This window comes from Echinops telfairi, unplaced genomic scaffold (genome assembly GCF_000313985.2).
Source record: "Echinops telfairi isolate 266 unplaced genomic scaffold, ASM31398v2 ScPeMD7_7424;HRSCAF=8462, whole genome shotgun sequence".
Taxonomy (NCBI): Eukaryota; Metazoa; Chordata; class Mammalia; order Afrosoricida; family Tenrecidae; genus Echinops; species Echinops telfairi.
Genome location: NW_022111324.1, coordinates 61,597,700 through 61,612,301, shown reverse-complemented (window position 1 = coordinate 61,612,301; position 14,602 = coordinate 61,597,700). Strand labels below are relative to the sequence as shown.

At 48.7% G+C, this 14,602-nt stretch overlaps 1 protein-coding gene across 1 annotated transcript in view; it reads left to right on the top strand.

Moving 5' to 3' along the window:
* The window catches only part of PTPN14 (protein tyrosine phosphatase non-receptor type 14), a 164,175-nt gene that overhangs the window by 124,384 nt on the left and 25,189 nt on the right, over window positions 1-14,602 (top strand). Inside the window, exons 11-13 of the mRNA XM_004699891.4 lie at window positions 3,655-3,712; window positions 6,947-7,025; window positions 9,553-11,030. Of these exons, the coding sequence (XP_004699948.1) occupies window positions 3,655-3,712; window positions 6,947-7,025; window positions 9,553-11,030 (1,615 nt within the window). The remainder of the gene's footprint in view (window positions 1-3,654; window positions 3,713-6,946; window positions 7,026-9,552; window positions 11,031-14,602) is intronic.

Below are 14,602 nucleotides of genomic sequence, written 5' to 3'. Positions count from 1 at the left end.
GGTGGCTCTGGTCGTTCGCTCTTGTCCCCTCCTTCCTTTTAGAAGCTGAGAAGGGGAAGCCAGGCAGGGGTGCAGGGACTTATTTAACGAGGAACTTGTCCAACGTGGTACGTGTGCCCCGAGAGAAGTCATTCTGCAAATTGACTCGGCAAGTGGGACCTGGACTAGCGCCGACCCGCATTAGCCCCTCGCCGGCCCTCTGCTCTCGGCGTGGAGTCGCCGAGCAGCCCCCAATTGGCCGGGGCGCCCGGGTGTCAGACGCGGAGCGTGTTCAGAAGCGTGCAGCCGAGAGGCGGGCCGACTTGAAAGCGAAGGCGCCTGTCATCCCCGGTCGCTTCGCTGACACAGTTGGCTCGCCCCGCGTGTGCTCCTGGGTCATGTCAGCCGACTGTCAATGAGAGGCGGGGTAATTAGAGGAAGAATCGGAAGCCACTAATGGATGTCACCGATCCGAGTACATACACATGTAGATATTATTTAATTTGGAAGTTACAGATGATAAAAGAGGAGTCTGATGAGAGCCAAGTTCGGCGTGCCCTGACCTCTGCCACAGCGTGCACCGGCCTTCCCTCGGTCGCCTTCAAAAGGCGTTCCTTGGCAGAGCACATCCCACTGTTGGGAAGCCCAAGGTGTTTAATTTTGTTTCAAAGAGCTGCTGGGATGTAAATGCAAAAGCATGGCTGCTCTCCCACCCCCCAGCCTCCCAGAGGAGACATCCCAGCACCGGTCGAGGAGCTGCGTGCAGCAGCCCCTGCTGCCAGGGCGAGGCCGCTTTAGAACTGGGTCATCGGGTCAACGCGGGCCTTTCTCTCCACGCGGGAGGCTTTTGCAAACCACTCACTGCAAATTGGGGCCTAACAGTAGATCTGATCGTATTGGGCCTGCCAGCAAGGTTTGTAGATGTTGCGCCGAGGAATGACTGATCAGCGTGTGCCAGATTAAGCAGACCCCTCTTCCTGACAGAGACAGTATCTAGACACGCACACACCCTTTTGAGCATGTTCCCTTCTGTGCACGTCTACTAGGCTCTTGCTTTTGACTGGGGTGGCCGTTGGATAGGGACTGGAATTCCACAGGTGACTTCTGTAGCGGGAGAGAGGGGGGAGTTGGACCAGCCATGAGCAATGGATTCCCAGCAGCCTTCTAGTAATCTTACTCTGAACTCGACTGAACACTGGTATTTTTATTTGTGACCTCCCCCCCTTTCTAATATTAATGAGCATCGTGTAATAGAAATTCTGTTTTTACTTTCTTCTTTTGCAATAATTGTTCCTTTCTCTTAACTGTGGGGACTTTCTAACCTCTTAGTTGATAAGTGCTAGGACTCCCTTTCTGAAACCTACACACGGAGTACACAACTCTTTTTAATATATTTAAATGATGGAAAATTTTTAAAAGAGGAGGAAAATAAAATGCACGCACACAAATACACACCAGTAGACGCCACATGCACCTTAAAGGCTTGGCACATTTTCCAGTCAGTATCAGCACAGGCGACTTTGTTGCCCTGGTTGGGTGTCTTCAAGTTCATTCCACTTACATGCATACCAGAGTGACACCAGCCTCTCAGCTGTTGCTGTGCTTGACCCCACGGTAGCCTCTGTGTTAGGCCATCCTGTCCAGGGCTTCCTCAGTTTTGGTGATGCTCTATTTTACCAATCCTGGTGCCCCTCTCCAGGGACCAAGCCCTCTGGATAACATGTCATACATACTATGGACTACGTCTTAACAGCTTGGCTTCTAAGAAGCATTCTGGCTGTGCTTATACCTCTTCTAAGACAGATGTGCTCATTCTTCTAGCAACCCATGATAAAGTTATTTATTTAGTGTATTCTTTTTTATAAATCATTTTATTAGGGGCTCTTAGAGCTCTTATAACAATCTATACATAAAGCATATTTGTACATATGTTGCCATCATCATTTAAAAAATATTTTCTTTGTACTTGAGTCCTTGGTATCAGCTCCTCGTTTTTCCCTCCCTCCCCTCCCACCCTTGATACATACCTGAGCCCTTGATAAATTATAAATTATTTTTTCATAATAATACACCATATGTTGTCTCCCTTCACCCATGTTTCTGTCATTTTTTCCCCCGAGGGGAGGTGTTAGTATGTTGATCATTTCGATTGGTCCCCCCTTTCTCCCCCCACCTTTCCCCTACACTCTTGGTATTGCTACTCCTATTATTGTTCCTGAGGGGTTTATCTGTCCTGGATTCTGTGTGTCGAGAGCTCTTATCTGTACCAGTGTACATGCTGGATTTGTAAGGTCGACCTGGGGTCATGATAGTGGGGGAAGAAACCTTGAAGAACTAGAGGAAGGTATGTTTCGTTGGTGCTATACTACACCCTGGCTCAGCCCAGGATATATTTAATATTTTTCACCAACACTATAGTCAAACGTATCAGTTCTTCCATTTTTCTTTTTCATTGTCCATGTTTGGCATGCATATGAGATAAGTGAAAAAGACATGACTTGGGCCAGGCACACCTTAGTTTTCCAATTGACATGCTTTTGAACACTTTAAAGAGACCTTTCATAGCAGATTTGCCTTATGCATGATGTCATTCCATCTCTTGACTGCTGCTTTCATGGACATTGATTTTGGATCTAAGTAAAATTAAATACTGGACAACTTCAATCTCTTCTCTGGTTATTATGATGATGCCATTGATTCCGTTGTGAGGATTTTTTTTTTAAACAAGGAGTTGAAATCCATACCGAAGGCATTTATCAACTACTAGGTTATATATATGTATATGTGTGTGCATATATGTATGTGTATGTGCACATATATGTGTATGTATATACATACACAGTACTACAGGGCAGCATTCTTTATTCAGTAGTTGTTTAGTTCAAAGATAACTTTCTCTTCAAAACTGAAAACTTACTTCCAAGCAATAAATTCAGGGTCTCCACCTGTCTCTGTGTCCAGTATGTGTGAAATCCAGATCTCTACATTAAAAAAAAAAAAATTCCATGTTGGTTCTTAGACCACAAATTGTCTGATCAGATAAATATTTTATTTAATAAAAGATAATATCTTAATAATTTCATCTTAATACATTTTTAACCAGTTTTATTAGCAATTAATATCTCTATATAACACAATTCAGTAGTCCAACCGTATCAACAAGAGTTGTATAATAATTACCACAATCTCTTAATATCTTTATTAAAATATCTTAATAAAGTGTACTGATATGATTATCTTCAGAAACACCGTATCTATTTTCAGTCTGTTTTTTGACTTGTGGCATTTAAAAATATTTTTTCCTTTTCAAAAAACAAAGAAATGTTTTATATATATAAAATGGATAACTAAAATGCATACAATGATGGTGATTTTATTGAGTCATGCTTATTTTCCTCTTGTCTTTGTTTAGATATAACCCTCATTCTTTTAACACTACTTTGTAAATCTTACTATAAAAGTATTATATGCACCAGATATTTTAAAAAGAATCCCAAAAGAGATATTAAAATAATTCTTAACTTCAGTTCCAGAAATGAAGAGTCTATTTTGTGGATTTTGGTCTAAGTCTTACCCAGCTGGTCTTTTTTGCTCTCCTCTCCTGTTTATCCATCTTTGTTATTTATACCTAGTAGGTAATACTGACCATCTTCATTTTTTCACCCTTTCATGTAGACAATCAAATTCTCCACCCCCCATCAGACGCCAGCCCACCTGGAGCCGGTCCTCCCTGGTATGTATGTAATCTTTAGTGATCAAGTAGGATGACCACTGGGATTCCTTAGAGTGCTTTTATTATGAATTTGAGAGGGAAAGTGACGCGATCCAGTGAAAGCTCAGAAATGCACCAGTCTGTCCGTCAAGTGTGGTGTGTATCCACACTGTCCCCCATGTCCCTGCCCATGTGCCCACCTCTGTAAGTGAAGCTCAGGGTCGGCTCCTGAGGGAGCCCGGCCACCGCGTTCCAGCTGACAAGGCTGCATTCCCTCAGCAGTCAGCCAGTTGTTGCTCATTTGTTGCTGTATAACTGGTTGTTAGCTACAGCTGGTTCTTACAAATAGATAGCTCGTTGGTTATAAGTGCCACAAATTGTTTTCTATTCATTGCCTCGAGTTCAGCTCCTGGTGACTCCACATATGTCCACGATGCTCCATAGCTTGTTCAGTGCTTGATTTTTTTCTGAAAGGAATCTCTTGGTGTTTCTTCTGAAGCTCCCCCTGGGTCAACTTGAACCACTAACCTTGCAGTTAACTTCATGCCATGAGCACAGACTAGTCAACTAGTCCCCAGGTGCTTTTCTAATAAGCAAGGATTTGCTTGAGTCAAGGTAGACTATTCAGTGAGGAGGACTGATTGCACACCTTTAATTCTCAGACTTAAATTAGCCAAGAGAACTGGAATTGACCCGTGGTGTTACTTAACATTGAGGGGTTTTTGTTGTTTGTTGTTTTTTTATTGCTCACTTCATCAGGTGGAAACACAGCTCTGACTTCAGTACATATGTTTTGTCTTAGGCAATGTTTTATTTTTCTATTCATTCGGGGATGATATAAGATACTGGAGAATTAGTCTCCTTTGGAGTTTTTTTTCTCTTTTTTGGGCCTGTTTAAGTAACAATTATGCTTTAGATGATGATTTTTCAAGGAAAAAAGAAAAACCTATTAACCACGTCACCCTTATTTTTCTAGATGAGCTATTCCATCAGGCTCACAGGAGAATAGCATTGTAATTGCCTTTGTAAGCAATGCCTACACTGGAGTGCACTTTTAACCTGCCTTTTAGAAGGAAGGTTTTGAGGAGATGTTTAGTTTTTTTCTGAACATGATCTCGTAACCTGTAGACTTGTGCCGCCATGCCATCACATAGTAATTCCCGAGTCTCGGTGTGAACGCCTTTATCTCGGTGTTGGCCCCACGTGGGCCTCGGAGATCTAGACGTAACCGGCTTTTGCTCTGGAGCCCCAGCGCACTTGTTCACGGCACTGGTTTCCTTATTCGTCATACAGGGAAGAGGCACTTTCTTTTGTGCTTCCCTTTCTTCTTTCAAGTCCACAGACCCAATTAGTGAGATGGCTTTCCATTTGTCGTCCATTGAGCACTGCAGGAGGCACAGTGGCTTAAGGTGATCTTGGGATCTGGTCCTTGGTCATAATTATCTAGAGAGGACGCAGGAGTTTTCCTTTTTTGTTTGGATGAAGACAATCTGCAGGAAGCCAGCTCCAGGGCTTCTCCCTCCCCTGCCCCTGTAAACCACCGCGCCAAGGGCTGCTTGGGTTGAGGGAAAGCAAGAAACGCAGGATGCCCCGTCCCCTTGGCTTCCTTCATGATAACCGGGGCTACCAGCTGCAATGTTTCTCTTGCCATTCTGGTGCTTCCAACGCCGTCTCCAGCTTGGTCTCTGTTAGAGGATCTAGAAAGAAATGGAATATGCAACCATTAAAAGACATTTGAAGGACTGACTACCAGTGCCCTTTGCCTGAATACTTAGAGTCACCTCTGTTTGCTTTTAAATGAGATGCTGGCAAGGGGGTCTGCCTTTGCCACGTGTTTCTGTTCTCCGCTCTCTGAAGACTCCGCTGTCAATCTGCTGCCCTTCCGTGGAAAACCGAGTTGGGTTACTTCTTCCAAGAAGAGAGCATATAGTTGACAGGAGAATAACATTGTAGTACCATTGTCTCTCAAAAATAAGCCAAAGGATATGTGAGAATATTTAAGAAAACCCATGTAACACCTGTTGTTTTCCTCGGTTTATCCCTATGACAGCCTTGATTTGCTCTTTGTATATTCAGACATCTTATTTGCAGTAAAGGAAATGGTTGTTCTTGTGTACTGCTGAGTTTATTCTGACTTTGAGTGGTGCTGCTGGCACAGGGGCTACACGTGGGGTACTACCCATTCTGTGTGGGAAAGATGAGGCTTTCTATTCTCATAAAGAGTTAACAATCTTGAAAATCCACAGGGGCAGTGCTACCCTGCCTTCTAGGAATGCCATGAGGTAGAATCCACGTGAGGGCAGCAAGTACATGAGTATGAACATATAAGTCAAATGGATCAGGTAGTAGAAGCAGGGAGGACCAGGGGTAGGGAGCTGCCTTTTATTGACGACGACGACAACAACAACAACAACAAGACAGACCTAATGAGGTTAAGTGACTGACTCTAGATCTCATTAGCAAGTGATCTAAGCATACTCTTTTTTTCCCTGTTGACTTACAAAACACTTAATCTAAGTATTGCTACTGCTTTTTCTCTCCAAGTTAGTTGTACTCTCTCTTTTTAGCTTGCACTGACGGACTCAAGAACTACACACCCATTGTTGTAGGTGACACTTGAGATGTTTATGTAAGCCTGCATCTGAGCCCACCTTAACGCCAGCCCGGTTCTCAAGTGCTTAATGAGGGGTCGGAGGCACAACGGAGGGACCCAAATTTGAATAGGCGACCGTGTACATTCATAATTTCTTACGTTAGACATAATAATGTACCTGCTCTGAGTCTGTCTTTCAAAGAATGCATAAAGAGCATTGCAAATAGGTAGTAAATGCAGTGAAACCTGGAACCTGTGTAAGGCGGAAACCGATAAGGGAAGGTAAACTCCAATATCTTCCACCAAGAGAGGGTGATAGGAAGGGTAGGGCTGCACCTGTCAGAGGCAGAGTGCTCGTGAGACTTGAACATGCAGGCAGGTCTGTGGTGGGCCAGTTGCTGTGGGTTTCACGGTCGCTGCATCTAGCCTACTGGTTGTCATCACCTTCTGACCTTGAATTGCCTTATTTCTTCCTCCTCGTTTCTCTTACCTCCAACATGGTGACGAGATGGGGACATGGGTGAGGAGGAAAAGAAGTCAGAGGGTTGAGCATAATGGGGGGCTGCCGCATGGATCTGGGTGACGGGATTGGGCTGATTCCCCCGTGCACCAACGGTGCTTCCGCTCAGGCTGCCCCCACCCTGCTGTGCTCTCTGTTTCAGCCCAGGCAGCAGCCGTACATCTTGCCGCCCATGCACGTCCAGTGTGGCGAGCACTACTTGGAGACCCACACGTCACAAGGTAACTCCGCCTTCCCTGTCCCTTCAGGTTGACAAAGATGGGGGCTTGGGGGGTGGTGATCACAAAGGCTTTTTTCAGAGAGAGGACAGTGCAGAACTTTGCCATCCTCTGAAGGGCAGCATCCAGGAGCTTCACTTTGTGGAAGGCATAGAATACATTCGCCCTGCGAAGAACAGGGGGTCCCGGGATTACTACGAAGGGAGGCGGGGCCGAGGCAGAGAGCAGGCATTGGTGCTCCTCCCATTTGGGTGTGGGCTCACAGAGAGAGGATGCCAGCAGTGCCCAGCTGAGTGCCTGCACCTGCAGAGCCCATGTCAGGCTGCTTGTCACACTGTCAGGAGAGGACAGGCATCCAGAGACATCATCTCAATCCCTAACCACAGCTTTTGTGTTCCACGGAGAGTTCTTCCGTTAGTCACATGCAGAAGGTGTGGAAAAGCCCATTTCAGTAACCGTAACCTTGTAACTAAGTAGTAACAAGAAACTTTTCCAGAGCTCTTTGTGGCAGCCTCTGTTCTGAGCCTGTGCTAAGTACCTTCTCATTTAATCCTTAAAATACCATATATACTTGCATATAAGCCGACCTGAATATCACCCAAGGCACCTAATTTTACCACAAAAACTGCATTAAAATGTGCTGAAAAACTCGGCTTACGTACGAGTATGTACGGTGAACTCAAAGAGAAAGGAACCACTCTTACTTCCATCTCACAGCTAGATTGGGCTACGGATGGTGGGCTTCGCATCCGGAAAGCAGTATTTTGACTCTGACGCCAGCAGCTTAATCACCGCACACACTGTAATGTGTCTTGGATCTGCACTCTGTTCAATGTTTCTGGGTGGCCGTCGCTGGGCCGGTTCTCATCTCCCTGTGCCACGCAGGTGGGAAAATTCAAACGAAGACAACCCAGGTGCTCTCATTGCGTTGAGCAGTGCTTTTCCCAAGCAGGCGAATGAAGTTACCCCGGGTCTGTGAGACGGCACGCAAACTCACTAGAAAACTCAACCCAGCCCACTGCCATCGAGTTGATTTCGACTCATCCTGGCCCATCCCCAGCTAGGGGTTCCAAGACTGAATCTTCTAGAGACAATCTTTTCTTTCTCCCAAGAGTGGGTGATGGGTTTGAACTGCTGACCTTGTGGTTAGCAGTCCAGTACCCTAACCCTCCAGGTGAATAGATGCCACACATTTGCCCCCTTGTTCTCCTGGCTTTTCCTGCTGTCTCATCTCGCTGAGGTTCATGTTCACACCCTTCTCTTCCAGCATCGGAGGGGTTTCAGTCACCCCATCTCTGTTTCCCTGCTTTCTGGCTTTGGCCTGGCAAGAGATGGCCTTTAGAGGCGTCTGTGGGTGCGCACGTAGGGGTATATATGTTGATTGAAGGCATGCTGGGCATCCAGATTGGCCTGACTTTAGAAATCTGACTTTTGTCTCCCTAGGTATCCATTAAAGTGTTACTAACGTTCGATTGAATTGACCGAATCATGAAATAAACCTGGAGGAGGGTTTCGGGCAAGGGCCAAAAGAACTCCCGATTCAGTCTTGTTTTGCCACCAGTGGTTGCTAATCAAGGAGCCCTAGTGGCTACTAGCCACAAGGTCAGCAGTTCAAAACCCAACAGCTGCGTTGCGGGAGAAAGATGAGTCTTTTAAAGATTCATAGTCTTGGAGACCCACCAGGGCAGTTCTACCCTGTTCTACACGGTCACTATGAGTCAAAATCGACTCTGGCAGTGAGGGGTTTTTTGTTTGTTTGATTTTTATTTACTGCTAATCAGGAGCTAGCTGGCTATGCTACAGGGCTGGTTGCATTCCTGTACTGTGGCTTATGAGCACTCCACCGCCTGCCAAACAAAGGGGACTTTTCTAGTTGGGAGTCAGAAAGAGCAGCTCCAGGTAGTGCCATGTCTGTTGCGCTTGTTGAATGCCTCGACTTCCTGACTCGGAAGTCCTATGGCTGCTCAACCTTCAGGTCGGCAGTTTGAAACCCCCAGCTACTCCTTAGGAGAAAGAAGAGGCTTTCTGCTTCAGGAAACAGTCTTGGAAACCCACAGGGGCAGTTCTACCCTGTCTTTTATAGGAGTGCTGTCAGTTGGAATGGACTCAATGGCAGTGAGTTTGAGAGAGGGTTTTTGTTTTTTCCCAGAGTTTCTGAGCTCTGGGGGTAGATGTGCTCCTTGGGAGAGTCATTTTCACTTGGTTTCAAAGCCCATAGCGAATGGAGTATGTACCCAGGCCATAGCTGCCCCAAACAGGGATCCTATTCTTTGCTTAGGTTGGTTCCTGCCCACCCCCACCACCCCTGCCCCCTTCACCGTTCTAAGTATTCTTTTAGACTATGCCTATGTGCTGGCATATTATCCAAGAAGGCATCCGTTTTTCAGTTTAATAAGTGGATGGAGACTGAGGGATTTTTACATTTACTGATTTATTTAAATTTAAAGTTCCCCCGCCCCCTGAATGAAAGGCTGAACCCGAGCAGTATGATGACCTGAAGGTTCACATGCCTTTGTTTGACTCCCTGTAGACAGCATTTTCCACGGGAACGAAGAAGCCTTGTATTGCAACTCTCACAATAGCCTGGACTTGAATTACCTGAACGGCACCATCACCAATGGCAGCGTGTGCAGTGTCCACAGTGTGAACTCCCTCAACTGCTCGCAAAGCTTCATACAGGCCTCTCCCATGTCCTCCAACCTCAGCATCCCGGGGAGTGACATCATGCGGGCTGACTACATCCCCAGCCACCGGCACAGTGCAATCATTGTCCCCTCCTACAGGCCCACCCCCGACTACGATACTGTCATGCGACAGAAGAAGCGGGGTGTCGTGCACCCAGACAGTCAGAGCCAGTCTCTGCGGAACCTCAACATCATTAACACCCACGCCTACAACCAGCCCGAGGAGCTGGTGTACAGCCAGCCCGAGATGCGGGAGAGACACCCCTACACGGTCCCTTATGGGCTCCAGGGGGGCTACAGTAACAAACTGGTCAGTCCGTCCGACCACCTAAGTCCAAAGAACCCCATGGTGCCCAGCAAGCCCGGGGCAAGTGCCATCTCGCACACAGTGAGCACCCCGGAGCTGGCCAACATGCAGCTCCAGGGCGGCCATCCCTACAGTGCAGCGCACATGCTCAAAAACTATCTCTTCAGGCCCCCACCCCCGTACCCGCTGCCCCGGCCGGCCACCAGCACGCCAGACCTCGCCAGCCACCGCCACAAGTACGTGAGCGGCAGCAGCCCGGACCTGGTGACGCGTAAGGTGCAGCTCTCGGTGAAGACCTTTCAGGAGGACAGCTCGCCGGTGGTGCACCAGTCTCTGCAGGAGGTCAGCGAGCCCCTCACGGCCTCCAAGCACCACGGCGCCGCCAACAAGCGCCACAGCCTGGAGGTGATGAACAACATGGTGCGGGGCATGGAGGCCATGACGCTCAAGTCGCTCAACATCCCCATGGCCCGCCGCAGCACGCTGCGCGAGCCGGGGCCGCCCGCCGAGCCGCCCGGGAGCCACGAGGTGCCGCCGCTGCCCCAGTATCACCACCAGAAGACCTTCTCGGACGCTACGATGCTGATCCACAGCAGCGAGAGCGAGGAGGAAGAGGAGGCCCCGGCATCGGTGCTGCCCATCCCGGTGCTGCACGAGAAGATGGAGTACAGCGCCCAGCTGCAGGCGGCCCTGGCCCGCATCCCCAACAAGCCCCCGCCCGAGTACCCGGGCTCGAGGAAGAGCGTCAGCAACGGCGCGCTGAGGCCGGAGCAGGCCGGCCCGGCGGGGGGCGCGGCGCGGGCCCGGGTGCTCCGCCACGGCCCTGGGGCCAAGGCCAGCGCCGCCCGCGCGGACCCCCCGGCCGTGAACGGCGCCACCGCGCTCGGGCCCTCGCTCTCGGAGCCCGACCTGACCAGCGTGAAGGAGCGCGTCAAAAAGGAGCCGGTGAAGGAGCGGCCGGTGTCGGAAATGTTCTCCCTGGAGGACAGCATCATCGAGCGCGAGATGATGATCAGGGTAAGTGTCCTTCCTTCGTGGGGTCACCCGGAGAAGACGGGACAGCCGGGGGCGGCTCTCCCCCACACCCTAGACTGCCTCGTTCCTGTCCACGCCAAGGTCAAGGCGCGGAAACAGACAGACTGGGGGCACAGGAGAGGGTCCTCACCAGCTGACACAAGCTCGGTGTTGGGGATGCCAGGAATCGATTGGCACGAAAGGGGTGGCAGTCATCTGTTACGCCCAAATTTGTTTCTAGCCCTGACATGCTTCTTCCTCCCACCCACGGCCTCTATCGGGTGTGCTTGGTGCTCTAAGGAGCAGTGGGGCGGGGTGGGGGCGAGGGGTAGTGCTTACCACAGGTCTTTGCTGTTTTTTTCAGGGCTCACCTTCCCGATGGTGGGGGCCGCTTAGACCCGCAGCTTTCTGCCTCTTGGCAGTTTTTAGTTTTTCAATTAGATATCATCTTGGTTTCCTAGGCTGCTATAGCTAAGTGTTACAAACCGGGTCGTTTGAAACCAGGCGATGGGATTCTCTCACAGTGCACCAGGCCAGCTGTCTGATCTGGCTGGCAGCGGGGTGTGACCCCTTGCCAGTGTAGTCTACACCATGCTGCTTCCAGCTTTGCACTCAGACGTTCTTGAACACAAGTTTAACACGCATTCAAGAAAAGTATAGTCATTGGGTAGATTACTTGGAGTTTACCTTGAGTTTCAATTCCCCATCGAGCTGCTGCTTTTTTTTTTTTTCCTTTTTAAAATCATTTTATTGGGGCCTCGTACAACTCTTACCACAATCCGTGCATACACCATTGTGTCAAGCACATTTGTACACTTGCTGCCCTCATCATTCTCAAAACATTTTCTTTCTACCTGAGCCCTTGGTATCAGCTCCTCATTTTTACCCCTCCCTCCCTGCTCTCCCCTCCCTCACGAACCCTTGATAATGATTTATAATTGACTATTATTTTGTCATGTCTTACACTTTTCTGTTGTCCATCCCTCGGGGAAGGGGTTATATGTAGATCCTTGTGCTCGGTTCCCCTTATCTCCCCCCACCTTCCCCTTCCCCTCCCCTTCCTGGTATTGCTACTCTCATTATTGTTCCTGAGAGGTTTAATCTGTCCTGGATTCCCTGTGTTTCCAGTTCCTATCAGTACCAGTGTACACCCTCTGGTCTAGCCAGATTTCTAAGGTAGAATTGAGGTCGTGATAGTGGTGGGGGTGGGTTGGGGGGGTGGGTATTAAAGAACTAGAGGAAAGTTTCATGTTTCATTGTTGCTACACTGAACCCTGACTGGCTCGTCTCCTCCGAGACCCTTCTGTAAGCAGATGTCCAGTTACCTACAGATGGGCTTTGGGTCTCCACTCCACACTACCCCCTCATTCACAATGATATGTTTATTTTGTTCTTTGATGCCTGATACCTGATCCCGTCAACCACTCATGATCACACAGGCTGGTGTGCTTCTTCCTTTTGGTCTTTGCTGCTTCTCAGCTAGATGGCCGCTTGTTTATCTTCAAGGCTTCTATCAAACCCTCCATGTGGAATCGTTTGGGAAAGGATAGAAGTGGTCATAGCGGCATGACAGGATGAATGTAATCAATGCCACTGAATGGCATGTGTGAAAATTGTTGAATTGGCAGATGTTTGATAGCACGTTTTTCCTCCACCAAAAAAAAAAAATTCATGTGAATGCATGCACATATAACATGTGAAGATGCACCCTAAGATGCAGCATAAATAATAGGCAGCATAAAGCATTCTTTTAGAATAGGAATAATCCAGAGAACCTGCGGTCTTATCAGAGTCTCCACCCCCACCCCCCAATGCAGGTAATAGACACACACCTGGAGCAGTGAGTTATGAATGAAAGGATCCCGGCTTTGTACGTGCTACTTTAGAAAACATCACAACTCCATGGCTGTTGATGCTGGAGGTTTTCACATCCTGAAAGTGGATATGTGACTATTATAATGACGCAAGCCCAGAGTGGCATCTGTCCTTCACTCTGTCACATCTGTGCCTAAAGGTGCCCTGGTAGTGTGGTGGGTTACACGTTGGGCTGCTCACCACTAGGTCAGCAGTTCAAACCCACCAGCTGCTCCACAGAAGAAAGGTGAAACCTAAAGGGGCCATTCTGTTCTGTAGCACAGGATTCCAACTCTGAGTGGGAGTCAACTTGATGGCAGTGGGTGGGTTACACTGTAAGGTACCCCTCGAAAAACGCAACCCGTCACCATCGAGCCGATTCTGACTCTTGGCGGCCCTCTGTGCTGTGGAGTAGCGCTCCGCTCCTAAGGCTGTGATATTTATAGGAGCAGAGAGCGAGACCTTTGTTTTGTGGCACTGGTTAAGAAGGTTCACACCACCAATCCTGCGGTGACTAGCCAAGGCAAAAACACTCGTACCACCTGGGGACTGACTTTAAGACATCTAGAAGAGTTGTAACTTCAAACTTGCTTTGCTGGAGTTTCACTGGCCTCCCTTCATTGGGAAGACTTCCTAACCCACCACTGAGAACCTGCTTGGGAAGCCTGGTCAAGGGTGAGCATTTTAAGGAAGCCACATTCTTTCAGGGAGACCTCATAGTTGGGGCCGTAGATAAAGTAGTGCTAAGAATCTGGTGCGTGCAGAAACGTTTGCCATGTTCTGCAGCCTAAAGGGACACTGTTGAAGATGTGTTGGCCCCTCTGGCAAATAAAGGTTTTGGCTGGGGGGGTGGGACAGAATGTGGGGGCCGGCTGCCATTGGGGGGGGGAGCCTTCCAGCTTGGGAAAAAGTAACTCATTGATAATAAAGGTTTTTTTCCCCATAGTTCTTAGCCTTGGGTTTCTTAAAAGCAGCATCGTAGCAAGAACCTGCTACCTTCAAAGCTACTCCTGGCCTCTTCTCTCGCCATGAAGACACCCCACTGCATAGGACCCCCTGACAGGAGTCAGATGTGGAGAAGAGACGAGGCCAATTTACTTCTTCAGAGTTGTTTGTTTATTGGTTTCTCTCTGTGCGAAAAGCTGACAGGGTAAATGAGAAGGATCTAAGAGGAATGGTTTGGTTTATGGGGGAGGAGTGGAGCCTCAGGCCAGTTTTCACTGTCGTTATTCATGGCCCTCAAGGCAGCCCCATGTCCAGCAGACACACTCAAAAGCCACCTCCACGATTGGTCGCACATGGGGCCGTTGTGATCCACAGAACTTCCACTAACTTTCAGAAGTTGATTTAGAAGTAGGTTCACACCACACACTGTCTTCTGCTCTATCTTAGTCTGGGAGCTCTGCTGAAACCCATTCAGACCATTGCAGCCACAGGCCTCCTCTGACCGTGGTGACTGTAAATGAGGAGCGTTGACTGGGGCCGAACCCAGGCCTTCTCTTAATGCAGACCACACAGACTGCCGTCGAGGTGATTCCGACGCTGAGTGACCTACCGGGAGCGTGGGAGTGCCCGTGTGGCTTGCTGAGACCGTGCTCCTTCTGGGAGTAGAAAGCCACATCGTTCTTCCCCTGGAGCAGCTGGTAGTTCTAGCTGCTGACCTTGTAGTCAGCAGCCCCACGCATCACCACTACCCCCCACCCCCACCCCCACCCACCCCC